This window comes from Solea senegalensis, linkage group LG19 (assembly GCF_019176455.1).
Source record: "Solea senegalensis isolate Sse05_10M linkage group LG19, IFAPA_SoseM_1, whole genome shotgun sequence".
NCBI lineage: Eukaryota > Metazoa > Chordata > Actinopteri > Pleuronectiformes > Soleidae > Solea > Solea senegalensis.
This window is the reverse complement of record NC_058038.1, coordinates 18,704,961-18,730,751: the sequence shown is the minus strand read 5'-3', so window position 1 is coordinate 18,730,751 and position 25,791 is coordinate 18,704,961. Positions and strand designations below refer to the sequence as shown.

The 25,791-nt window shown below is 41.7% G+C and overlaps 2 protein-coding genes across 2 annotated transcripts; one reads left to right on the top strand and one right to left on the bottom strand.

Annotated features, from left to right (window-relative positions):
• Positions 1 to 2,601: 2,601 nt before the first annotated feature.
• Positions 2,602 to 4,968, top strand: gadd45gip1 (growth arrest and DNA-damage-inducible, gamma interacting protein 1). Its single transcript, XM_044051503.1, has 2 exons — positions 2,602 to 3,009; positions 4,276 to 4,968. Exons 1-2 carry the CDS (start codon positions 2,633 to 2,635, stop codon positions 4,565 to 4,567), a joined length of 669 nt encoding a protein of 222 aa, XP_043907438.1. The 5' UTR covers positions 2,602 to 2,632; the 3' UTR covers positions 4,568 to 4,968.
• A 276-nt stretch (positions 4,969 to 5,244) lies between these two features.
• zgc:158403 (tetratricopeptide repeat protein 39A) lies at positions 5,245 to 23,733 on the bottom strand. Its single transcript, XM_044051501.1, has 18 exons — positions 23,457 to 23,733; positions 23,073 to 23,177; positions 22,507 to 22,638; positions 20,664 to 20,707; positions 17,696 to 17,763; positions 15,735 to 15,799; positions 13,628 to 13,727; positions 13,487 to 13,552; positions 13,287 to 13,395; positions 13,125 to 13,192; positions 11,598 to 11,657; positions 11,103 to 11,264; positions 10,919 to 11,010; positions 9,871 to 9,991; positions 9,674 to 9,785; positions 8,848 to 8,962; positions 7,542 to 7,658; positions 5,245 to 6,135 (listed from the first exon to the last, which is right to left on the bottom strand). Exons 1-18 carry the CDS (start codon positions 23,555 to 23,557, stop codon positions 6,027 to 6,029), a joined length of 1,746 nt encoding a protein of 581 aa, XP_043907436.1. The 5' UTR covers positions 23,558 to 23,733; the 3' UTR covers positions 5,245 to 6,026.
• Between the last annotated feature and the right edge of the window lie 2,058 nt (positions 23,734 to 25,791).

Sequence of the window (25,791 nt, the reverse complement as noted above, 5' to 3'; positions counted from 1 at the left end):
GAGTCACATGACTGTGTAATAATTGTGACAGGCGCTGCTCTATGGACCACACCAAAACTGAAATGGCCAAGATGTTAAATATCAACACGACTTCATTTTATGGATCATGTATCAAGGTTTTTGCCAAGAACAGATGTAGCTTTGAACATCAGACTAACAAAGCTGCTCATCATCTAATGAATGTATTGTGTGACTTTTAAATAGACAAATGTGTCTTGTATTCAAACCACTGTCAAATGAGTTCACAGAATTCTGATTACGTTCCACACAACTCTGTGTTTCTCAGTATTGCAGTATTCACAGTGATTTTCCCACACTGCACACAGGAAGTGATTCATTTCATTTCAAGACAGACGGAGGCAACATTGCACTGGTAAAGTGAGACGACTGCAAACAGGTTGTAGTTTGATTGAAAACACAAAAACGTGACCAAGAAATCTTACAGAAGAGAATTTTACTGTCTTTCACACCTGCCCGCTCCTGCACTGCTGCTGTATACACACAAACGCTCCCTCGGTTAGGTCTGATAGTATTGCTTGGCAGAGGCCGTTCAGATGAAGGATGCAACATCAATACTAATATATTGAATACTATCAATACTAATATAACAATATTAAAAACACAAAAGGTTACGTGCTGCAGCTTTAAACCTGACCGCTGCAACAACAAATGTACTCTTCTATAATAATGACGAGCATCTGTGAACAGAGATGTTGTCGCAACGGAGTCATAATCCAGGTGAACATGTTCCATGTAACTTTCCTCAACACAAATTAACACACCACCCATCCCTCCTACTTACTCAGAAATAGACCTGTCATCTTGCCACCATCCCCTTATCGTCTAACTGCTAACAAGCCTATTTGCCTGTGACTGACGTTGATGCGGTCCCTAAAGCCCCGGGCTTGGCACCAGATCGCTCCTAAGCCACATTAAGCCTCTGTCATGCCCACCCCCTCCTCCAGTCTGCATGGTGCTACCCCTGCCATGGGAACCCTAAATCTTTAATGACGATGGAGAGCTCTGCGCGCTCCCACGGCACAAAAAGCGATGACATCTGTCTCTGGAAGTGCTGCACTTCAGAGCAGCCCCATTTGTTCTATCTCCGCTGCTTGAAAAGAAATTAAATATAAAAGTTGAGGGAGGGTGGAGGCTGCTTAAAGAGGAAGGAGGAGGTGGAGCTCAGGAGGTTAAAACAAAGATCCTTTCTTTCAAAGGTTTATTCCCTGTGCCCAGTGGTCCCTAAATGTTCAAAGAAGGTGTTAAAAGAGTCTTAGCTCCCCCACACACCCCCCACCTCCCCCCTTGCTCTGGCACTCTGGCTTCGTCCCACCTGCTCACAACTCCATCCAAGTCCATGAGGACGTTAAGTCAAACACATGCTCCCCAACTACTGCATCCATCTTCTGGAAGTCACTAATCATCCACGTACCCTTGAAGGGGATTAATTCGCTCGGCTGAAATGATTTTTGACCTTTGACCACCACAACACACGCATTACAACAAACAATAAATGAAAACGCAACTCACACAGAAACTATCACCGGAAGAAAAAGCATGTGTTAAAACTAGTTTCTTTCTTTCTCCATGACCCATTCAATCGATGATTAATTGATTCAGTTTGCACAAACTCGGTTGCCAGCACAACATCTTCAAAAATGTTAAGAATGTTAACCCATGAAAATAATTAATACCTCACATTAAAGAAACTGGACAATAGTGGTTGTGTATTTAAAGTGTAATACAGGACCGGCAGTCAATAGTTTTTGGGTTTTTTTTTTGGCAAATATCACATTTATGAGACTATAATACCACGACTAATGTTTATTTTGTGTTGCTATACAATATCGCTTTGATTTTGCATCCCCGATTAAATCCAACAAGAAAGCCACCAAAGCCTTTCAAATAACTGGTATATTTCTAACAGAAAAAGAAAAGTTACATATATCTAAATCCATAGATCACTTTTTGTACATATTACTTTTTGTTTGCTTGTATGTCTTTTCTATTTTATTGTGATCGCCCTGATTTTCTAACAATTCATGTATTTAATTTAGGTCTTTTTGTCTCTTGATATTACTTCACGTGTGCATCTGTATCGTTGACTGCACAAATTTAATTAAACTGAATTCTTTATGAAAATGTAATTTGTCAGACATGTTTGATTAAAGCTGGAAATAGAGGACGTCTGGTACTACAATCATTTGTAAATAGTGAATTTTGAAATAGTATTATTATTATTATTATTATTATTTTGGTGACATAAATGTATCTCACTGAAATGATCGATCGACAAATTCAGTCTTTAATTAAATCTTTCATGCTATTTTATCTAATAAACCAGGGTATGTGAAAGCGTGTAGAAAATGAAACAAATAACAAATAAATTAAATAATAATAATTAGAGTCATCTTATCTCTCGCTCCATTTTAACTTCAAGTGATCAATATTTCCTCAGGTGGTACTGGTATAAAACGTTTGAGAACCACTGCCTTATAGTATTTATGTTTTAAAGAATAAAAAGAAAGCACACGGTAAACTCACTCATTCAGCTGCCGTGTGGAGCAGGCACTGCGATAGTCACCTATGACTCTCTCCTTGGGGTCCTTCCTCTAATAGCCGATGAAGAAAGATGGCGGCATCCGTGCTGTGCAGGAGGACAGCAGCGTTACACAGAAGTTTCAAACACATTACCGCCTCTAACTGCGCAATTCTGCTGCAGACAGCCAAGTACAACCCCAGACCTTTGCGGCTAAACCTCAACGAGCCCTACGTACCGGATAAAGACAGCGCCAAGACCCCGGAATGGCAGAAGACAGCCAGGTACGACGCGAAGCTGTACGGTCGCTACGGCTCAGCTTCAGGCCTTGACCCCGCGAGACTGTGGCCGAGTCACGCACAGCTGGACGACATCATTACGGAGGAGAAAGAGTGGCAGCCTTCGTTAGAGGTGATGCTGAAGAACATAGAGCTCAAGGAGAAGGAGGAGACGGAGAAACGACAAGCAAAGTAAGTCGTGCTAACGTGGCTAACGTCAGTGCGTTCATTATCGGACAGTGAATTCGCACCAATTGCTTCTGTCACTCGTTTGAAACATTAAAAAAAGCCTCAGTTTCGTAAATATTACAAACTTACAAACGTTAAAGATCGTTTGTAGGATAAGTCAAGCCAGTTTTATTGACATAGCCCAACATCACAAACACTATGTGCTTCGGAGGGGGTTACAGTCTGTCCTTGACTCTCACACCAAGTGAGGGGAAAAACTCCACTGAAATCCTTACAGGGGAAAAATGGGCCAAACCATGGGCAGAATCAGGAGGGATCACTCTCCCAGGACACACTGACGTGCAGTAGCTGTCAATTGTACAGAAACAGGTTCAGTGGATTACAAACAAAACATCAAGAAAGAAAGAAAGAAAGAAAGACAGATCAGACCAGGAGCATTAAAAAAATAAATAATTAATGACATTTATCGTCATCATCACTGTTATCTTCACCTCTTGTCCAGGGTGTGATATCATGCCACTTGCCCCAACGCCCATCTGTGGTTGGTTCCAGCTCGTCATGTGACTCTCTTAAAGAGGGGTCAATACTTCAGTTTTGACCCAAACTATAAGGTGGTCTATTGAAGAATTAAATCACCATATCTGGTCTAATGTTTGTGCAAAGAATGGCTGTCATTGCTCCAATAACAAAACAATAACAAACTAACTCAATGATAACTCTTACTACATCTATGTTTGTCAAATGTAGAAATACTTAATGTTGCTTCATCTTCACCTGGCTTATTTTCTATGATAAAGCATTCATTCATTAATCTTCTACCACTTTATCCTCCACGTGAGGGTCAGGGGGGATGCTGGTGCCAATCCCAGCTGCCACCAGCACATTTGTTTTTAATTTCACTGCTATTGAGTCTTGATTAAATTAACTGGTTCTCTTATGTCAGACTTAAATCCATACTATCCCAATTAAACCAATCTGTAGTTTGAGAAATACTGAAAGTGTTTGTGTGTCTGAAAGAATAACAAATGTGAAGAGTTTGACCACACTGGCTGTTTGGCATTTTTTTTTTTACCTCATAGTGGCATTAGATGGCAAAGAAATGGAAGTACCAGTTACTACGGTTCATCTTGAGTAGGAACATGAATGTCTGTGCCAGATTTCATGGCGATTCATCCAATAGTTGTTAAAACATGTCTCTCAGAAGCCACAGTGGTGGACTGCACTGCGAAGTAACATCTGTTTTTCCCATCTTGTCTGTTTCCATTGCAGAGAGAGACTCATAGCAGCAAACATGGCCAAAATGCCCAAGATGGTGGCTGACTGGCGCAGAGGGAAGCGTGAAGCCAAACAGAAGCAAAAGGAGGACAAGGCTCGTCGTGAAAAGCTGCTGGCAGTAGCCAGAGAGCGCTTTGGCTACGCAGTGGACCCCCGCTCGCCCAAGTTCTTAGAAATGGTCGCCGAGATTGAAAAGGAAGATAAGAAGAAGAAGAAACTGATGAAACGCATGCTGAAAGAAGAGCAGGCGGCTGCTGCGGTCACACCTCCTGCTGCCACTTCTTAGTCTTGCACCAAGTCATTTCAGACACAAATAACAGTTGGGCCTCAGTCTGACGGTGTTTAATGAGATGGAAAGTGCATCACGTAACACAGCGGAGTGGGACAGTCGTTTAAGAGTAGATGAAGAACAGTCTGGTCCTGGTTTGGCGTCGGACGTCTAACGACCTGGATCCAAGAAAAGCTCTTGCATTTTCTTTTCCTCTGTAAAAAGGTTTATCTGAAATCGTTTTTCTTATTTTTGACACATTTGTCTGTCACTGAAATAAATTAATCTCTGTGAACTTTGCTTTTTGTCCTTAAGTTGGTTTTGAAATGAAGACAAACGTTGAAGGTACTGATTGGTGCTGTGGTGGAGACTGAAAAACATTTAATTAAACAATAAAATAAGCTGATTTTCACTTTGTAGATTTGGATATTATGATTATCCTGACCGCAATAGTTGTGCTTCATGATATTGTGATCATTTGAAAATTCTTTGAAATCTTAAAATGGCTCAAATCCAAATTAAAAAATCAAGAATCACCATAAAATAATTGGAAAGCTGCACCCGCCCACACCTTCTTATGGCCCTTCAAATTAAACCTGTCACGTTAGGAGATTTTTCACTTTTTCTCTCACTCTGAAAATGAAATATTTAGGATTTTCTCCATTCACAATTATCCTCCTTACAATGGAAATATTTAATGAAAAGACATTTACCTCATTTGCAGTTTGTGGTACGATTAAAACATAACAGACACTTGTGTACAGAATTTATTTGATAAAATGAAAGTGCACACACTTCTCCGGAACAGCCGCTGTTTTTCCACTGCATGTTTCACAGAATCGGTCTAACGGAGAGAGCGCAGGCTCATTAAATAACTAACACCAGCATCTATCTTGGTGTCTTAATATCAATATAATAATTATTTTGTATCAAATGTTTGTGCAGACGTGTGTGAAATACTATGGACATTCTTAACACCTTTAAAAAATCATATACACACACGTTAGTGAACAGTTGCTGAAGCAACAGTCATGTAAAATTATACATTTAATAAGTCTTTAAAATGACATTAATCAATCACTGATTTAGTGTCTGATTTTTAATCCATAAAATACAATGTTTCCTCTATATACACTCAAGTCTGTGTTGACTAACGGAAGACGGGTGAAATTCAAGGTGCCTTGAATTAAAATGTCTCCCTGCCACAGTTATTGTGAACATATTCCACTGCGAATATGCAGGTTGTACCTTTGTCGTGTGAGAGAGTGATAAAAAAAAAAAGAAAAAAAAAAGAAGGGAAAGTTTTAGCACTTCACCGGCACACAAGAGGGAACACCCAGTGTTCACTCGATGAAGGAGAAGGCGTACAAGTTACAGACTGGGTTTCGAGCAAGAAACAGCCTCCACTGACTGTGTGGGACGTGGAGGAGTCCAACTGTGAGACAAGAGCCTGTGCGGGGGCCGCAGAGACGTCTTCTTACAGATGAGAGTCCTCGTCTTCGCTGGGGTCGGCCTTGAGTTTGGCCAGAGCGGCGTGAACCCTGAACTGTGTCCGAGACTCCATGGAATAATCTTTGTAGTTGTGTCTGTGAGGCAAAGCAGAGGCAGTGATGGATTATTAATCTGTTTGTGATACAATATCACAACTACAGTATCTGCTGATTGTAGCTCATTTTAGACCTTTTAAAACTATGAAGCTGTTAAATTTGTGTGAAAAATATTCTCCTTCCATAAAGAAGAAATAAAAATCCCACAACTTGACTCCGCTAATCTGTGCATAGTGACGCATGCGATATGTAGGATTTTTGGATTGTATCGGATTTTATACAATTATGTGATATCAAGATATCAAGATGAGTGTCAGCTCATCCACAAATACTTCATGTCCCCACCCGCCCCTGCTCTGCTGCTGTATACACACAAATGCGCCCTCAGTCAGATCTGATAGTCACATTATTTCTAGAGGCAGAATAACAACATCCACACAGTATACACTGCAGCTTAAAGTCCAACAAAAGAACAAACAATCATCAGGTCTCCTGCCTCCTTCTGATCTTTTTCAGAACAAAAGAACAAAAAAATCATTTTGTTTCCCATAGATGCATAAAGCTTGAACAGAGGAGGACATAACAAGTGAAGGGGCTGAGCCCCCTTTACGGCCCCCCCATGGAGCTCGGTCTAAAAACCCCACAAACAAGCGTTCGTCTCCACTCGCGTGACGCTTTTCCTCTTCGCAACATATTCATAAAGGTGTATTTGCAGCTTTTATTTACCCAGTGAATTTAACGTCAAGCAATATAGACCATCATGCATTGCACTCGTGCTGAATGAAAACAAACCAGCAGACAGAAGCGAGGAAAGACAATAATGTTCATGTATGTGATGTGAAACTCTCTCCAGCAGGTGGCGTATTCTGCCAGAGAATTAAAACAAAATGATGTAGGTGCTGTTTACATTTATGTTACAGAGTTATAAATGGAAACATTCAAGGATAAATGATATAGAAGAATAAAAAGGGAATATTCTCAGATGCAGAAAAGACCTTCACTTAATAAAAAATGATATTTGTGACCGACACTACTGATATATTCATGTGCACAGTCAAGAAAGATGAAACCATCATCACCCTAATAGATGGAGGGACCTGCTGTACATTACCAGGCAGACAGCGACCTCTAGTGTTCCCTGGGCAAACTGTCAGCGTTGGCACAATAAACAGGAGCTGCGTGAAATACAGTCTGTGGTCTCGTTAAGTCGGAAAGCAGCTGAATAAGAGCTTAGTTTTCTGTCAGCAACAACATCCGCTGTCCATAAATGAGCTATAAATAAGTTATGATACAAGTCAAAGAAAATGGTTTTTCTTTAATTATTACTTTCATTTTCAACGTCATATATATGTATGTATATATATATGTATATATATACATATATATATATATATATATATATATATATATATATATATATATATATGTACACAGGAGTCACTTACTTGGCCTTGTGCAGTGCTTTAATGGCCTCGTCTCTTCTGCCTTGATCGATGTAGAGCAGACCGAGCTCCACCAGAGAGTTGGGCAGCAGGTAGTGGTCAAACTTGATCTTCTTTTCACTGAGCGCACACACACACACACACACACACACACACACACACACACACACACACACACACACACACACACACACACAGACACAGATGAACAGCTGAGTTTTCTATTTCCATGCACATCAGTGACTTGCACAAATACGTAATAATCAACTACTCAAGCACACAATAAATGACGGATGAACACAAGTTGAATAAAACGAGTGAACGAGTAAACACACACTTGAAGTGAACGTGTTTGCTGACAGAACTTCAACTGGACCTGTGTTCTAATATTCAGGCGTGCTGCTGCTGCTGCACGACGAGCACACCGGACAGAGCCAGAGCGGCACACGCTCATATTTACACCTATACTCTGTGTGTTATTCAGCATTCAGCTCCTGAACTACTGCCAAAACCTGTCAGTGGAAGCTCAGAGCTCACCTGAGAGCCTGTGGCTCACTGCTCTGTCTAAACAAACACATCATTTAGACAAGCACTGGATCATTTCCTTAACGGATAATCACCGCGTGCAGTAACAACAGCGCGTGTTTGCAACTCAGAAATCAACAACAATGAATAGAACTTATCAGTTTGGTCGAGTGAAGATACATTTGCATCCTTAATAACGGGTGATAGAACATAGAAAGAATAAGACTACATTTTACATTTATAGTATAATAAGACTTTCTGTTACACACATATATAAGCTTCTTTGGGCTTTTAATTACAATTGTCCACATTAATATTGACTTAATTTAAGATTCATTTCTTAGTTTTGTACATTCAAATATTTATTTTGCGTCATAAACTTGTTTTTACTGTGAAGGAAACGTTGTTCCATATCAAAACGAGCACTTTTACTTTGAAAGTCTGTGAAATATCACATCATGAATATCTTTATTGTGACATCATGATGGAAATTCTCTACACCCAGGTCATTTTAGTTTGACATCCATGTTTTGTTTTATTTGCAACGTGCATCAGACTAGTGCTGGGAAAATCAAACCCGACTGATCAGATCCACTTCCCCCTCTCAGTTTGCAGTTGCACACATTTCAGACATTAATTCCTTCATACATAATTAAACATAATTAATCTATTATTGTTTGTTTATTCAGTGATTACAAATGTATTTGATTTGAAAGATGTTTACAGGCTCCGTTTTTTGATTGACAGTATTATTTAACTCTGAGCAGAGTCTGCTGGAGCTCACCTGGCAAACACTTTTTTGAAGCTCTCCTCTGCATCCTGGAGCAAACCCAGGTTCCTGAAACAAAGACCCTTCAGCAGGTGGATCAGACACCGGTCATCCGCCGAAAACTCATTTTCTGTGTGAAGAGAGAGGGAGAGAGGGAGAGAAGGAGAGAGAGAGAGAGGGCGACTCCCATCATTCCATTTTCTACCACTTTAAATCACATATTTAAAGAGTGCTGGAAAACCACAATATATAACTTTCATGGCATTTTATTAGATGAATTAAATAAATCAGACTTTATTCATGTAGCACAAAGAGCTTTACGTGATGAAATCAAACCCATCGCAGCCACACGCAGACACAGACATGGTCTGTCAACTAAAAGCTGCCTCACCGTGAGTCCACAGACATGGGACATAAAACAGAGGGACATAAAAAGAGACAAGACAAAACCACAAGGAAACACTCATTAACGAGGTTGGACAAAAGGAACTCAAATCAGGGAAAAATAAAAGCTAAAAAAAAGCCAGAGGGCGTTAAAAGATGCACTAGTATTGGGGAGATTAAATTCAGTTAAGAAAATAAACAGATAAATTAGAGAATATAAAATAATAATAAATATTTTGATTGGTGAAATTGGTGAATTTTGTCAACAAGCCAGACTAAATAGGTGCATTTACTTTTGTGGGCCATGGTAACAACACGCTGTCTCACTGTGAGTTTTAGTTTCTGGGATAAAAGGAAGTCAAAGACATAAGAACCAGTGAAAGGACCATTGAATTGACTTATTATATCTGTAAGGAAAGGTTTCCGTGGTTACACGTGAGAGAAAATGTCGCATTACCGGGAGATTCCTGCAGAACGCGCTCCTCCTCCGTCAGAGTCTGCATCATGCCTTCCGTCAGCTCCGGTCGTTTCTTGATCATGCTGAAACCATTCCACATGTACATCATCTCCTGTAACAGAGCAGAAAACGATGTCCGACGGCTCCCAGAGACAAATGTGCCGCTGCAGACGGTGTGTGTGAGTGTGAAGGTTTACCAGCACTGGCACTGGTAGCCTGACCGGGCAGGCGGCCTTGTAACGTCTGGCTTTACGAATCGCAAACTTCTCAGTCGGCGGAGACTTCCCCGCTATCTTCTGCTTGAAGGCGGGTACTTGTCTAAAGACACAGGGAAATAATAACAAAGACACGTACTGTACATGAAACAAATAATACATGGACTCTGCTTCTGATACGATACCGATATTGATCCGATACAATATCAGCACGAATCATACATACTTTAATGACTTATTTTGTAGTGTGGAACGTTAGAATAGGCTTGACCAAGTCAAGTCAACGGACCTTTTTATCATTAACCAATGGGTTACATCAATTTCAACCTTCAACATAAGAATATTGGATTTTTGCCATGTTCATTTCATACAGTCTATGGTTAATTTCATCAGGGGGAAAGTACCAAGTGCTAATGTGGGGGTGTTTTCAGAGCACCCGTGTTTAACAGCGTGTCTTCAGAGAACACCCCCCTTGTTTTCACTATGTTGGATTAGCCCAACCCACACAGGGTGAGTGACTCCTCCCACAGGTAAACCCGTAGCCCAGGGACCGGCCCCGCAGACGTACTGAGCTCCGTGTGTGGGGCTTCAGGACACATTTAAAAACACACAAAGCTCTTGTCATGGCTGATTTCTGGGGTAGAATTAACAAACGGAGGCTGTTGAAAGTTGACAGGTGGCGCTGGTTTATGAAATAATGTTGTTTTAGCAGCTAGCCTCAGGATGAGCTAGCGTGGTGCTAACAGTCTATGTTCATACTACTGTCTCATTTATGCTCAAACGTTTTGATGGAGATCATTGTAGTCGGAACTCGGTATCACCCATTTTTTGGTCCACCTTAAATGGATTAAGCTATTTATTACCAACCCCTCTGTGACCTCTGAACTTCTGTGACCATTAGTGCGCGAGCAAGTCTCACCAGGTCAGTTAGCGGCTATACAGGTTAACAAAATGAAATCTGTAATATGTCAATCAACAAGTGTTTGGTCCATTTTTAACAGTGACCCTTTATGGCAGTGTGTGTATTTACCTAAAGAGTTGTACCTCGTCATCCCCAAAAGGCCTCGCCTCATCCTTAGGCAGCATGCTGAGGTATGCAGCTTTCATGTACACATACATGGCCTAATGGAGATAAGCACACACACACACTGAATTCACTCACCGTGTTTCCCAAAATACTTAGAGAGTTGTTTTGCATATTCACAGACGTGCACCTTGGACCAGTTGCTCTCCTGGCTCAGCAGGTCGGCGTAGAAGTACGCCATCTTCCACACACGCTTATAGGTGAAGCACCACATCAGCTCCCAGTAGCACATGTGGTGGAACTGCTTCCACGCCTGCTGGGCCTTGCAGCCGTCTTCAAAGAGTGCCACGGCCTGGTGAAACACGGCGTGTGTTAAAGCTGCTAGTCTCACGCTCGGGTCCTGTTCTGAGCCCCTCCCACCAGGTGAGCACCGACAGGTGACCCGAGGAAAGCTCCGCCCATACCCGCTCCATGTCAGACACTATTTTTTGGGTTGCTTGACCATGATTTACAGTTTGACACACAGCAGCTTAGCAGAACTGTGATCATTTGGTTACTTTTGGATTATATGATTATATTATTATATGAAAATAACATCATCACAGTAACTAAAGCAGGTTTTTAAAATGATAAATGTAATCAACATTTTAATCCGGAGTTTCCTGACACATTTCCTCAAACGTACCTCATCAATGTTCCCTTTGATCTCTTCAGTCCTGCCGGCAAAGAAGAGGAATATTGCTCCCTGGACAGAAAAAAAAACACAGCATTCATAAAGTCAGTGTACATGTCAAGGTAGTGTCTTCAGCTCTTATCGGTCTGTAAGAAGACTTTCTGTACGGCAATTACTCTGGACCGTGTTTGACCAAGATACTGTGCTTCCATTTCAGTCGGGTACACACTGTGTCAGAGCTGTGAGTTTATTCTCAGGGATGGGCTCTGGCATGTCGGCAAAAGGCGGAGTGGACGCTCTGAATGTACAAGAATGGGAGTCAAGTGAAGACCCATGGACTGCATATGGACATGCACATAGTCTTTACGCCGCACTGTGAAGCTTTAAAATTCACAATATGTCAGGTGTCGTGTCAAAAACAGACACCGGCTGTCAATCTCACTGGCGTGCCATTAATTTAACTTTTATAATACCAAGCGAGATGAGCCGATACCGACATGTGTCGCCACTGGACGAGTCGTGAGCGCGACACAAGAGTCAAAGCGAACAATGGCGACGTGTAGAGCAGTTCAAAAGACTTTGCGATCACGAGCGGTGAGATGTGACGTGATGGTATCAACAATGTTATATACGGCAGAAAAACATCAACCTGTCTTTCCTGCTCCTGTCACTAAGTCTTTCCTCTCAAGGCAAAGACGTTTGTACTCATGGAAAAGGCCGTTGGAAGACACAAAGCTAATATTGAACAATCTTTTCCATTTTGAACTCTCGAGCTTGCACTTCTCCCTCAGAACTGAACTGAAAGTAAGTGTTCAAATAAATCTGTGAAAAGTGATATCTACGGAGTTCCCCGCTGTTTGAACAGATCATCATTTTACAGATCGTGTCACTGAACAAAGAGGTGATCGTAATTGTTCACAGGTTTGTTCTGACTCAGCAAATCGTGAACGCCGCTGGGAGAATATTAGGTCGACCGCCGGCTCAATAAACAGCCCTAAAATGACAATTTGGCACGAGTAAATAAAATCAACACTAACCATCAACAGATTACCCTGAGGAACTTAACTATTGTGTTGACTGAAGAACAGACAAGAACCTTCTGTGGGCAAAAACCTGGCACAACAGCATCGCGCATGCTTTATTATCTAATAAATAATAATAATAATAATAACAATGATAAGCGTGCCGTCTATGTCACCTCCAAGGCTCCGTTGATATCTGATTTAACTTTCTATATTTAAAGCTAATAAATTACCTTCATTACCAGACATAAAAAGAGTCCATTCAAAAAGTTATGTAGTTCCTCCATGAATACAATTATGTTTTGTGCAATGTTGTTTTTATTTTCTGTTAAATTGTCAGCAGAAACAGACGTTTAGCTCCTGCGGTGGAATCGCACCCTAACAATTACCTAACACACATAATCCCTAGTCTCTAGTTGTGCATTTTAAGATTATTTGCCCTTGGTGGAGGTACGCACTCTCATCTGTTTGCCATTCCCGCTCATAAATACAGCACATTTTCCTTACTGACACTGACCCGTGGGTAGCGGAGCTGGAACGGTTTCAGCAGCTTCTCCGCTTCGGCGACCTCTCCCTCGCCTGTCCCTGAGAGGACAAGACAGAAGATGACACGATGGCTTCAGCAACAGTTTCTCTCTCTCTCACATGCACATAATGTGTGGCTGCGGTCCGGCTGTACCTAGTATGAACGTGAGAAAGGTGTAGTAGCAGAGCAGCAGCAGCGCACACAGCATGGAGCGCAGGTTCATTCCGGTGGCGCCGTCATGCAGCAGGGACAGACCATATTCCTAGAACAGCGGCACGTGAGCACAAACGTGAGGCGATGTGCACGCGAGCGTGTCGTTGTGCAATTTGAGACAAGAGGAACATGCATCTCACCTTTTCTCCTGAAAAACCTGCAAACTCCAACAACCGCAGTAACCGCGGAGGGAACAGAGACAGCGTCTGTGGATAAATGAGATCTAATGAAGAGTGTTTGTGTCACACGCACACACACACACACACATTTTGATTACATACCAGATTAAAAGCCCCTATTCCAAATGCTATTCCTCCCTCTAAGTGAACGTGGCTGGGTCCTTTGAGGTAGGTGTTGGATTTGACTAAGCCGTGTAGTTCCCTGGATGAAAGAAGCACTCAGTCACTATAACAACCCAAAAATCACACTTCCCTGGTAATTGTTGGGAGATTAACCCACATTTATAGGATCGTTAAGTATTTTTAACTGATCTACAGTTCAGCATTGTTCGGCTTGATTCTTCCTGTGACGACACTCTGACCAATCAGTGACCACGTCACGCACGGCACCTACTGAGCAGGTACTAAAACAAGTACCTGGTACCAGGTTACTATGCTAGTGGAAAGGCCATTATACTCTGTTGTACAGTACAAACTGTTCACATGCAGATTCTAAAAAGGCCTGAAAACCAAGGCTGCAGCAATTATTCAATTAATAAAATCCAAGCTAATGTTAAATGTGAATGTTCTTTGCTCCATATAACAAATAAATCATGTAGACATTTGAGAACATCGTCAATTCCAGGTTTGCGAAACACCGACAGACATTTTTCAACATTTTCGAGAAACTCCTCGACAGATTAATCGATTATGAAAATAATCCTTAGTTGGAGCAGAAACTTTCCATTTGGGAATTTGGGAAGTATTCCAAATGGGAAACTTTCCATGGGAACTAGTATAGGAATTAGTGTGAATTCATGGGAATCACCGAGTCTGTCATAAAACACATACATTTGGATTTGTCATAAGCAGACACGTGTGCAAAATGAAACAATTATAAAACATGACGCAGATTCCTTTGTATAGATAGAGACACACACACACACACACACACATACAAATGGATTCAAATTATTCAAAATATTGTATATTTGCTCATTAAACTTTAATACCATAGATCAAATATCTAAAAGATTATGCAACAGTATATTATTGACCAACTATATTGACTATATCCCAATGGTCAATTCCCATAAATTCTGATTTTTGAAAATGAGGTTGTGCTACAGTGGTGCCTGTCGTTACTATGGAAACAAATCCTGGAAGCTGCTGGGATGAATGAATTAGCTGCAGCTTCACTGAATTCAGCAAAAGAAAAACTAAAGAAAGAAACTCTAAAACTAAACTCTGCTAATGTGGATTGTCCCCTTCACCACCTGATTCTGTAGCTTTGTCTGGATGAGGCAGGTTGAGAGTTCATAGTTTGAGCCCGAGTAACTGGAAAGTACTGAAAGTTGAGATAGAAAAACTGGTGCATCACAACACACGGATGCAGCTGCACATTTCAACAGACCAGCGACTGTGACCTACTTCTTCAGCAGGTCGCAACGGCGTCCCTCTTGTTTGTTTCCACCTCCCCTGAAAATAGTTCATGCAAAAGACGCTGCATGTGAACAGCTCCTAAGAGCCGCTTCGATGTATCCTACATTTCCCATGATGCATCATTTAAATGCCCAGGTTGTAAGAAACAAGATGTGACTGCAGATGTTAACAAATGGAGGAGTGATCCACACACAGGGATCTACGTTGGCCTTCACACACCAGCCTGTTATTTTAATAAAAATAAAAATACATAAAAAACGCCTTTTTCTAAAGCTACGAAAACCAAACAACTGTTAAAAAACACTTACGGCTAATATATTCAATTTCTGCCAATAAAACCCTTCTAACTGTTACACAAGAGACTAGAATCGATTATTTATTCTTTTTGTTCATAAAATGTAAGAACATGTTGAATAATGCCGATCAGTTTCTCAAATGTCTTTTCAGTTTCTTTTTTTTTTTTTTGTCAAATGGAGCAAAAGAAACTAGAAAATATTCACATTTAAGAAGCTGAAAAATCACAACGCTTGTATTAACTGTTAAAAAAACCAACTCTAAAACCGATTAATTGATGATCAAAATAGTTAACGATCGATTAATCGAATCATCCTACACACTGGTGCTTTATGCCCATGTTTGTTTGGTTTTTTTTAAGCCAATATTTCAGTTTGTAACAGAATGTACAACAAATGTAACCTAACCACATTGATAAATACTGACTAAAAGATACGGATGCTCATTTCCATGTCACCGCAGCGACACTCTTGTTTCCTCGATGATTACTTACTTGTAAATCAAGTAGCTGTTTCGCACTTTGATCCCTCCTTTGATGAAACTCACCATGTTCTCATCCTGCAAGAAAAACAAACACTACACTAAATGAGGAAGTGCACAGACAGGAATGGTTTTTATTCCTTCTTTGCATTTGCTCCGTCGTATTTAAAGGTTACAGTATATGTTCAGCATTATTTGCATTACTGAGTCACTCCCTGTGAAACACTGGCCCTGGTCTCTGATCAGCAGCGCTGCAAACATGACAAACTAACACAATCTGCACTGTGGCGTCTTTTCAGAGAAACAAACACACACTATAGTGACAACTTGTGAATTTATAGTCCATCAGCTACACACACTCATTCATTCTAAAGCAGGGGTGTCAAACTCATTTTTGTTCAGGGGCCACATACAGCACAATTTGATCTCAAGGGGGCCGGACCAGTAAAAATAGTAAAATAATAGCATAATAACCTATGAACAACACTTTGATTTACATTTAATGAAGGATATTTTTACAAAACATGAAATTTCTTGAGAAATATAAGTGCAATTTCAACAATATCATGCCTAAATGTACTATTTACACAGCACACTGGATCTATAAAGGCACAAACATTTAGTCACGGGTATCTGGAGAATTTGACATTACGTTTAGATTAGTGTGAAATTTTAACAAATTCATCCTGTGGGCCGATTGGACCCTCTGGCGGGCCGGCTCTGGCCCCCGGGCCGTATGTTTGACACCCCTGTTCTAATGGCACTCATCGTGTTATTTCAGGGCTACAGTGACTTTAGTTTAAAACACAGTTACTGAGGCCAATAAGTCACAAAAACACTGCAGGGCAGCAAACTGAAATCTGAACTAGTTCATGTGAATAACCTGAAAATGCTGCCTAGCTACATATCTACCTGGAATTTACTGCCACAGGAGGTTTACTTTTGATTTATTGATTTTTTTACACTGAAATGCAAAACTATCTTTTCAAAAACTGAAAATAGAACAATTTATTGCATTGCGTCTTGATTGGGAATCAAATTAAATACAAAGACAACGTTATATTTTTTGACTCATTTAAGAATCATTTGAGTACTTCAAAATCAAAAGGAAAAACAAAGTCTATTTTTATTTTTTTAGAAATGTTGAACACAGAGAAGGAGAAGAATTCTCACCATCTCTCGACTTCATTTATTTATTTCTCTTCCTGACTTTAATCCCCAGTCTTTCGTTTCCAGTTGCACACGTCTACAATCAGCTGCCTGAGTCACACTGACCGACTCTCCTTCTCATTAAACACCATAAAAATAAAATAAGGCTTTAAAGTCGACCCTTGATTAATTCCCCTACTAAACATATCTTTTCTTTTACCATTCATTTTTAAAGACTTTAAAGCATATTTCTTACTCATTAATCCCAATTATCCTGATATGACATCTTCACATTGTGACTAATTAGTTCTTTATGTATTGTTGGCTCTCTGTAGGGCATCTTATTTCAGTTGTGCCTCTGGCTGTGTGTTTGGGGGAACTCTTTTATTGAGCACCAGTCAAACCACACCTTTCTGAGAACACAGAGGGAGGGAGGGAGGGCGGAGTAATGGCTGACAAATGCTGTATCTATTGACTTTAATGCAGTTTAAGTGTTGATTCCTCGATTTTATTTTCTACACACTCTGCTCAAAATCCCTCCGCTTCACCGTGATCACGTGCCCTGGTTTATACAGTAGAAGTACCACCAGAGCAACACCTACCACAGTTTGAGAACCATGGCTCTTGTCTACAAGCCTCTTTTAAAACCCCATTTACTGTACATACATGTTACCAAATATAAAAACACACTTTATCTTTATTCCGTAGGATATTTTCTTAAAAGTAAACATTTGAGACAAACTGGATGTGGTTGAGACTAAAAGGGTTCATTTTGTAATGTGTGTGTGTGTGTGTGTGTGTGTGTGTGTGTGTGTCAAACTGTACCTGTAGAAAGGTGAGAGCAGCTCTTTGGAGTTGGCATTCAGCGAAACACACTTCAGCGTGAAGCTGCACTGCAAGAACACAAACACAAACGTTACTTAAAGAAACACTTAGAGGGAGCAGCCATCTGTCAAGAGCTGCTCAGTTTCCCCACAGTGTCAAGAGCTGCTCTGTATCAAGATCGCCACAAAATCCCTCCTTTACTTTTATCATGTGCGATAAAGCACAACATGCATTTACATTTCTTTTCTTTGGTGTCTTCGACCTGATGCTCTCACTTTCATATGAGCAGATTATAGCTGACGTATGTCCGGAAAATATGATATCATGACGTAAAATGACCGTAATTTGTCACCAGAGATTGGGTGAACGTGTGAAATACTGGCCTCACTGATAACTAGAGCTGGGTAAAACTCCGCTCAGCAAGCCTTCCCAACTTAAGTCTGACATCTGGATTTAAAACAACACAGAGCTGGATAAAACCAAAGTGGTTTGCAAGATCTGCCAAGCGCAGGTCAGTTATTGTAGAAGTACTACAAACCTCAGAAACCACTTGACAAGGTATCACACCGCGCTAACGTTAGCTTCCGACAACAAGCTGTCCGAAACTGAGGGAATCACGATAACGGAGGCCATCGCAACTTTTGTTTGCAAAGATTTACGCCCGTACTCGGAGAGTGTAAAACGACGGCTTCTAGCAGCTCGTTCAGGCGCGGCGTAAACATCTGACTGAAACTGTTCTCCCCATGATGTTTACATCACACGTGTGTGTGTTGTGTGTTTGTATTTTGTAACACAGTTGAGCCATTTTCATTATTCAAGAGCAGATTGGATCGAACGTGATTCATCGATTCAAGACTTTATGAATCGAAATCAAACACTGATCAATACCAGACCTAAAAGACCTCAGTATCCACTTTCAAAAAGAGGATTTTCAGCCAAGGTCAGGTCTCTCTCACCTTGTCAAAATATAATAAACTAATTCAATTTCTCCCAGAATCCACACACACAGTTACAACTTACAATCATCTACAAATAACTGCAGTTAGAGGACAACTGTGTCACTGGGCACCAATGAGCTTATCTACACTTTTTGTATGTTCTCACAATCGTAGCACTTGTTCTAGACAAACTCGCCATGGCTCTAGAAGCCGTCACAAACCCGGAAAATAATGTTACAATTTTACTTTCAATCCGTGAGTATTTGAGGCGGAGCTATGAGGATATCCTGGTGTGTGTTATGGTTCTCGCCAGTGGAATTTAATCTCAGCTCCTGCAGCTTTAGGGCAGACGAGAACATAAAAGACGACACATCGCGTGCCTGTGTGTCTTTGACGTAAGATCTCCTATCTAATGAAGACGTTCGTCATGTCTCTGCGCGTAACTGCACACATGCCATCATAGTTATGCACCGGGCGCTCTGAGAGGACGGACGCAACAGCAGCAGCTATCAGAGATAACTTGCACTACAACTTGCACCACAGGGAAAGTGGAGAAAATGGGGAAGGAATGGCGGCGATCAGGAGGAAGATGGAGGGAGTGACAGTTGAAGTCAAACAGGGAACAGAGTGGAGGAGATGGAACAGCTGGGAAGACTCAATGAGGTGATTGTGACTGGCCTCAAGATTAAGCATCAGACCAACGCCAGGGCGGCTGCGGCAGCGGACAACCGGTCGTAGAAGCCTGATGAATCGGAAATCAAATCTGTGGAGAAGTTGAGTTCCTGGCCGGCAGAGACATCAACGTGGATTTCAGCAATGTGGAAGTATGTCACCTCCTACCCCGGAGGAAAGAGTCTGGAACACGGGCTGTCGTGCTGAGATCCACGAACAGCGCGACACATTCATGACGGCACTGCTGAAGCTCAAAGGCTCGGACGTCTACACCCACGGGAATCTCACCAAAAAGAACGCTGACATCGCCAGAAAAGCACGTCAGCTGAAGAAAGGGGGCACGATACAACACACCTGGACGGCAAACTGCAGAATCTACGTTAAAACAAATGCATCTACACCAGATGAAGTCAAAACAATGCAAATCAGGAGTGAGGACGAGCTGGAGGAATACAACAACTAAGGTATGGCTCACGAACACTCCATAACCACAGCCCAGCAAAGGTCAAAGGTCATTACACAGACTAAAAAGATGTGAACCACGCCTTAACAGATCCAAATGAAAGTATTGACCCGGATAATCACCTCTACTGTAGCATGACTGAGAAAATGCCAGTGCTACACTGAAGATCAATTCAACGAGTGCATTGAGATGGATGGGAAACTGTCACTCATTCACTTCAATAGCAGGAGCCAATACACCAACTTCGACCACATTAAAGAATACCGACAACACTTCAAAAATACCTTCAACATCACTGCGGTGTCGGAAACGTGGATTTAATGAAGACAAAGGCGCAGATTTTTGCCTGGATGGATACAAGCTTGTCTATGTTAACAGAAGAAACAAAGGTGGAGGAGGAGTGGCCTGTTCATTGACAATAACATCGAGTATGACATATGTACATAATATGTCTGAAGAAACGTCAGAAACGAGATACAAACGATATAGGAACAAACTAAATAGCATCCTGATTCTAAACGATGTGATCAAAAACAAAAACCTACCTGAGCAAGATAAAACTCCATACTCTTGTATTTTATACTGTTGCAATAAAGCATTCTCTTCTCCCCGCCCCGCGTATTTCGCCTCCTCACAGTTTACTCCGGTGTGGCATGTTCACATTGCTGACACAACACACAGTTTTATGTGCTGCCGTGTTTGCGTACAAACGGGAGACGTTGACTCAGCAGGTGAAGAATAACTTGTGAGTCAACAAAGGAGTTGACAACACCAAACAATCACCATTAACCCGTTTAGATGTACAGTAGGAGATAACTCACTGAAGGACAGTGGAATTCTTTCAGGGATTTGTCAACATTTGAGTGTTTGTGTGCTTTCATGAAACATCTTTTACCTTCGGTGAGCGATTCCCCCTCGGACTTATTTTTCCGTCTGAACCTGGAACATCAAACAACAGTTTGGCATCAACACATCATCCGCCTCAGTGACCACGTCTTCATAATCGCGCACAAATTACAGGCTGAGCGTTCACTGCTTTCACTATCTCCACTGACACTCGTGTCATGATGACACAGTCAAATTGGCCGTGTGATTAGAGAAGAGAGATGTAAATGAGAGGTGTTTAGAAGAAAGATATGCCTTTTTTAATTCTCGTGCACAGACTTCAACCTGTTCCAAGCTCAAATTCAAGGTCGTTTTTACAGCTTTTACAGCATTTTACACCTCGGATAAATGATAGATTTTTACAAATACATCCATACTCATCATTAAGGTCAAAATATTGATATTTTAACAAACAAATGAACAAATGAAGGCGCTCTAAAGGAAACAGTTCCTGCCAGTTTCACTCACCGAGCGAGGGAAATGATGAGGACAGACAGGTGAAAGACGAGGACAGGTGAATGATGAGGACAGACAGGTGAAAGATGAAGACAGACAGGTGAATGATGAGGACAGAAGGTGAGCACAGGTGAATGATTAGGTGAATGATGAGGACAGACAGATGAATGATGAGGACAGACAGGTGAGGACAGGTGAATGATTAGGTGAATGATGAGGACAGGTGAAAGCATGAGGATAGACAGGTGAATGATGAGGACAGACAGGTGAAAGATGAGGACAGACAGGTGAATGATGAGGATAGACAGGTGAATGATGAAGACAGACAGGTGAATGATGACGACAGACAGGTGAATGACGAGGGACAGACAGGTGAAAGGTGAGGACAGACAGGAAAATGATGATGACAGACAGGTGAATGATGAGGACAGACAGGTGGAATGGATGAGGACAGACAGGTAAAAGATGAGGACAGACAGGTGAAAGATGAGGACAGGCAGTTGAATGATGAAGTCAGACAGGTGAAAGATAAGGACAGACCGGGTGAATGATAAGGACAGGTGAATGATGAGGACAGACAGGTGAATGATGAGGACAGGTGAATGAGACAGGTGAAGGACATACAGGATGAGGAAAGACAGGTGAAAGATGAGGACAGACAGGATAGATGATGAAGACAGACAGGTGAATGATGAGTAGACAGGTGAATGATGACAGACAGGTGGAATGATGAAGACAGACAGGTGATGATGAGGACAGACAGGTGATGAGGACAGGTGAATGATGGACAGACAGGTGAATGATGAAGGAGACAGGTGAATGATGAGGACAGACAGGTGAAGATGAGGACAGAATGAAGATGAGGACAGACGGTGAAAGATGAGGACAGACAGTGATGATGACAGACAGGTGAAAGGTGAGGACAGACAGTTGAATGATGAGAACAGACAGGTGAAAGATGAGGATAGACAGGTGAAAGATGAGGACAGACAGGTGAATGATGAGGACAGGTGAATGATGAGGACAGGTGAATGATGAGGACAGACAGGTGAATGATGAGGACAGACAGGTGATGTTGAGAAAGACAGGTAAAAAGATGAGGACAGACAGGTGAAAGATGAGGACAGGCAGTTGAATGATGAAATCAGACAGGTGAAAGATAAGGACAGACCGGTGAATGATAAGGACAGGTGAATGATGAGGACAGACAGGTGAATGATGAGGACAGGTAAATGTTGAGGACAGACAGGTGAATGATTAGGTGAATAATGATTCTTTTTTTATCTTCAAAATAACTGCATCTACACTTAACACACTGGACCTTTAAGTGACTTGTTTTATTTCTCCTATTCCTGTGCACCCCTGCTCCACATGTGAGATGGACTGGACCCTCTTACCTCTGACACACCTCCTGGGCACTCTTCATGGTATTTCCCGCATTGGTGATGTCATCATGCTGGAAGGTCATCATGGCCTGCATCTCCAGCACGGTGGCGTAGATGAGCGCGTGGTACATGCTCTCGTTCACTCTGAGACGGAAACATTGAGTTACGTCGTCAGCGTCATGCAGAGCTGCTGTATTACCAAAGCAAAAACGTCATCTTTCGTCTCCCTATCTCCTCTTTTACGGCTCACTGTCTTATGTCTTAGTGTTTATTTTGCAGGGCTGCCATTTCCTTGGTTGTTCAACCAGTCGGCCTTTGGGCGTCAGCTTCAGCAAACACATAATATCCTGGAGGACTGAAAGCCTGCCTGTGACTCAACCCCTGTGTCTCGGCTGACAGGAAACGCACACTTCGCAGCTCACACACCACACAGTTTTCTTACCGCAAGCGGAGGCCAAAATACTGCTGACATCATTATATTAAAACACACAAACACACAAACACGCTGCACTGTGGATGGGCTCACAATAAAGACACCAGTGTGCAAAGACCTCTGTGGAGACCAGTCTGTGTGTTACCTTGGCTGCAGCCTCTCCAGACTCTCACTGAAGTGGTTGTTGAGGAAGAGATCCAGCGCCTCCATACACTCATCCAGGCTCTCTTTCAGGGTCATCGGTGAGGACCTGCCCCCAAAAAAATATTATTAATTAAAAGAATTAATATGAATAAATAACTAATGTGTTGATCACTGCACAGCACACTCCCTGTTTATGCATTTGTTTATGAAACTCTGTGCAGTAAGAGCTGCTGCAGGAAGTTTCATGTTTGCCGCAGAAAAACAGAAAATGATATTGCACATTATTAATGCTGCTGACACTGAAGTTTTTATTTAATATATTATTTCCTGCGACAAGGTCAGACTTCTCACGAGCCAAAGAATCCCCAGTTGTGTGTGAACTCACTTTTCTGCCGCACTTGCGCCTTTCCCATTGGACATGTTCATCCTCGTGCCTCCAACACCTGTTGGAAGCTCCGCAGTTCTCCCGGAAAAAACAAGACGCATTCAGCGCGCGCACCGAGAGGAGGAGGAAGACAAAAGTAAACTAAACAACAACAACAACACCTGCCGAGCCTCCAAAGCTGGAGCTGACATGAATTGACCAAGGTTTCTCCTCTCTGGCTCAAGTCAAGGGGGAAGTGCTCCTGTGGCGGATGACAGCGTGAGACCGCATGCGCTCGTGAGAGTTTTGATCCAGCAGCGTGAGTGTGCGCAATAGAGACGCAGCAACTGACTCCTCCTCCGTGACACCAGTGCCACGCACACATCACACAGCAGGGTCAGAGGACACTGGGCTGATAACAGAGAAGTTTGTCGTGAACAACAATAATAATAATAATAATAATAATAGATTTTAAATTTAAATTGACTCTGTGCAATGACAAACAATATGACACAAATAAATAACTACTATCAATTACATGTGTGTCAAGGTTAAAGCTCCAGTATGTAACTTCTGCTTGTGCAGTTTTTCTGTATAAATCTAATTTTAAGCTCCATTCATAGTTTTGTTGTCCACAGTGTTTCAGATGCCGCTGCCTCGTCATTATTAAAGTGGAAAAGTCTGGTTGCTTTTTTTGTTTTTGTTTTTTCTCCCCCTACAGGTCCATATTTTTATGACCCCACTCTAAACACCGTTGTGAAACCTCACGACTGACGCTGCCCCATCACTTCCCCTTCTCCAGGCCATGTGCATGTGTTTTCACAAACCATGGCGCCATGTTGGACTCCATGTTGCATGCTTCTGGGTTTTTCAAAAAAAACTGGTCTGATATTTACTGGTGTGTGTCAGTGCCTCTTCCTCACATCATTCTGTTATTTTCTGCTTCTTTTTCATCAGCTCCACCAATGACGAACATCGAGAATAACACAATCGCTGCCTTGATCTTATCGCCGGTACCTGGTTTGATACTTGATACCTGTTGTGAATGTGTGAAGTTGCTGTGAAGCAATTTCAAGACTGGAGAGCGGTGGCAGGGTTAGGGTTTAACCATCACAATGGCTGATCCAGCATAGTTCTGCTTTAAGGTCACAGAACAAAGCAGTTTCTATGAGTGTACAGTAAATCATAAAGTCATAACTTTATGATTTACACCACGTCAGTTAGGTCATAATGACGCACAAAAAAACAAGTTGCTTTAACCTTATTTAATAATGTAACGAATAGTGGTTGACGTCATCCACCATGATTTGGAACGTGTCACTTGTTGTTGGTTCACTGTGAGTTAGTGTTAGTGTTGCTCTCATCCATGGTCTTCTCCACTGAACCCTCAGAAAACACTGAAGCACACAAGCACACAGCAAATACCACCAAACCAAATAAGCCCTCGCCAAGCGCAGTGCAAACACAGTGTGCGACCAAATACGTCTGCAAACACGCAAGTCACGCAAAAAAAGTGACGAGTCACACAATCGTGTCGAAACGAAGATTTCATTTTCTATTTTCTCCGCCTCCACGTTAGCATCTTCATATACAGTACGAGTTCGTCTACTGTGTGCATGTGCAGTGTTTCGTGACATAGTTGGTGTCATAAAGTCCTTTTCCATTCATACTCTTCAGTGCATGCGCCATATTGTGCTGATGTAAATATTACATAATAATTCATTAAGTTTTAGTTTCAATATTGGAGATTAAACTGGTTTATGATTGTTTGACACAGTACCTACCTACACAAGCTGCTGCTGCTAAAGTAAATGAAAAAGATGACAATCATGTTTCATGTGTTTATTTATATTCCATAATGTTGACAGTACTTGGATTTATAGAGCAAGATGCACGAGAAATAAATGTGTAATGTAATATTGCACCATAGTTATCTGCATACAGAGACGTGTAAGGCTATTAGACATCGGGAGAAAAAGGAAATTATAAGACACAATGACGAAGAGAGTTGAAAGTTTGGGTAGAAATTAAAAATAAAAAGAGGAAGATGGAGGAGGATGGAATCCCGTTGTCATCACAGAAGGGAAAGTTCGCTGCAGGTGGAGGAATTCCTCTGTCGTCATCCTGCACAAGAAAGGGAGATACTGCTGAGACAAAGAACGACAGACCAACCAGCCTCCTGCCAGTGATGTAACAGGGTTTCTTACAAGTTCTTCTCCAAAAACATGTGCACATTGGACCATCACCTGTCAAGAGAGCAGACAGTCTTCAGGGTCAGGTTTTTCTATGAGCGGCCATGTCCTTGTTGTCAACCAACTGCAAGAAAGGGCAAACAAATCCAAGATCCCGCTGTGTT

Bases quoted from the DNA above. Each gene is read 5' to 3' on its own strand.
- gadd45gip1 (XM_044051503.1), top strand. From the start codon at position 2,633: ATGGCGGCATCCGTGCTGTGCAGGAGGACAGCAGCGTTACACAGAAGT. The intron at 3,010-4,275 runs GTAAGTCGTGCT...TTTCCATTGCAG, and splicing joins ACGGAGAAACGACAAGCAAA to AGAGAGACTCATAGCAGCAA.
- zgc:158403 (XM_044051501.1), bottom strand. From the start codon at position 23,557: ATGCGTCTTGTTTTTTCCGGGAGAACTGCGGAGCTTCCAACAGGTGTT. The intron at 13,553-13,627 runs GTATGTAATCAA...ATTTATCCACAG, and splicing joins GAATAGGGGCTTTTAATCTG to ACGCTGTCTCTGTTCCCTCC. The intron at 9,992-10,918 runs GTAAATACACAC...CTGTGTCTTTAG, and splicing joins GACGAGGTACAACTCTTTAG to ACAAGTACCCGCCTTCAAGC.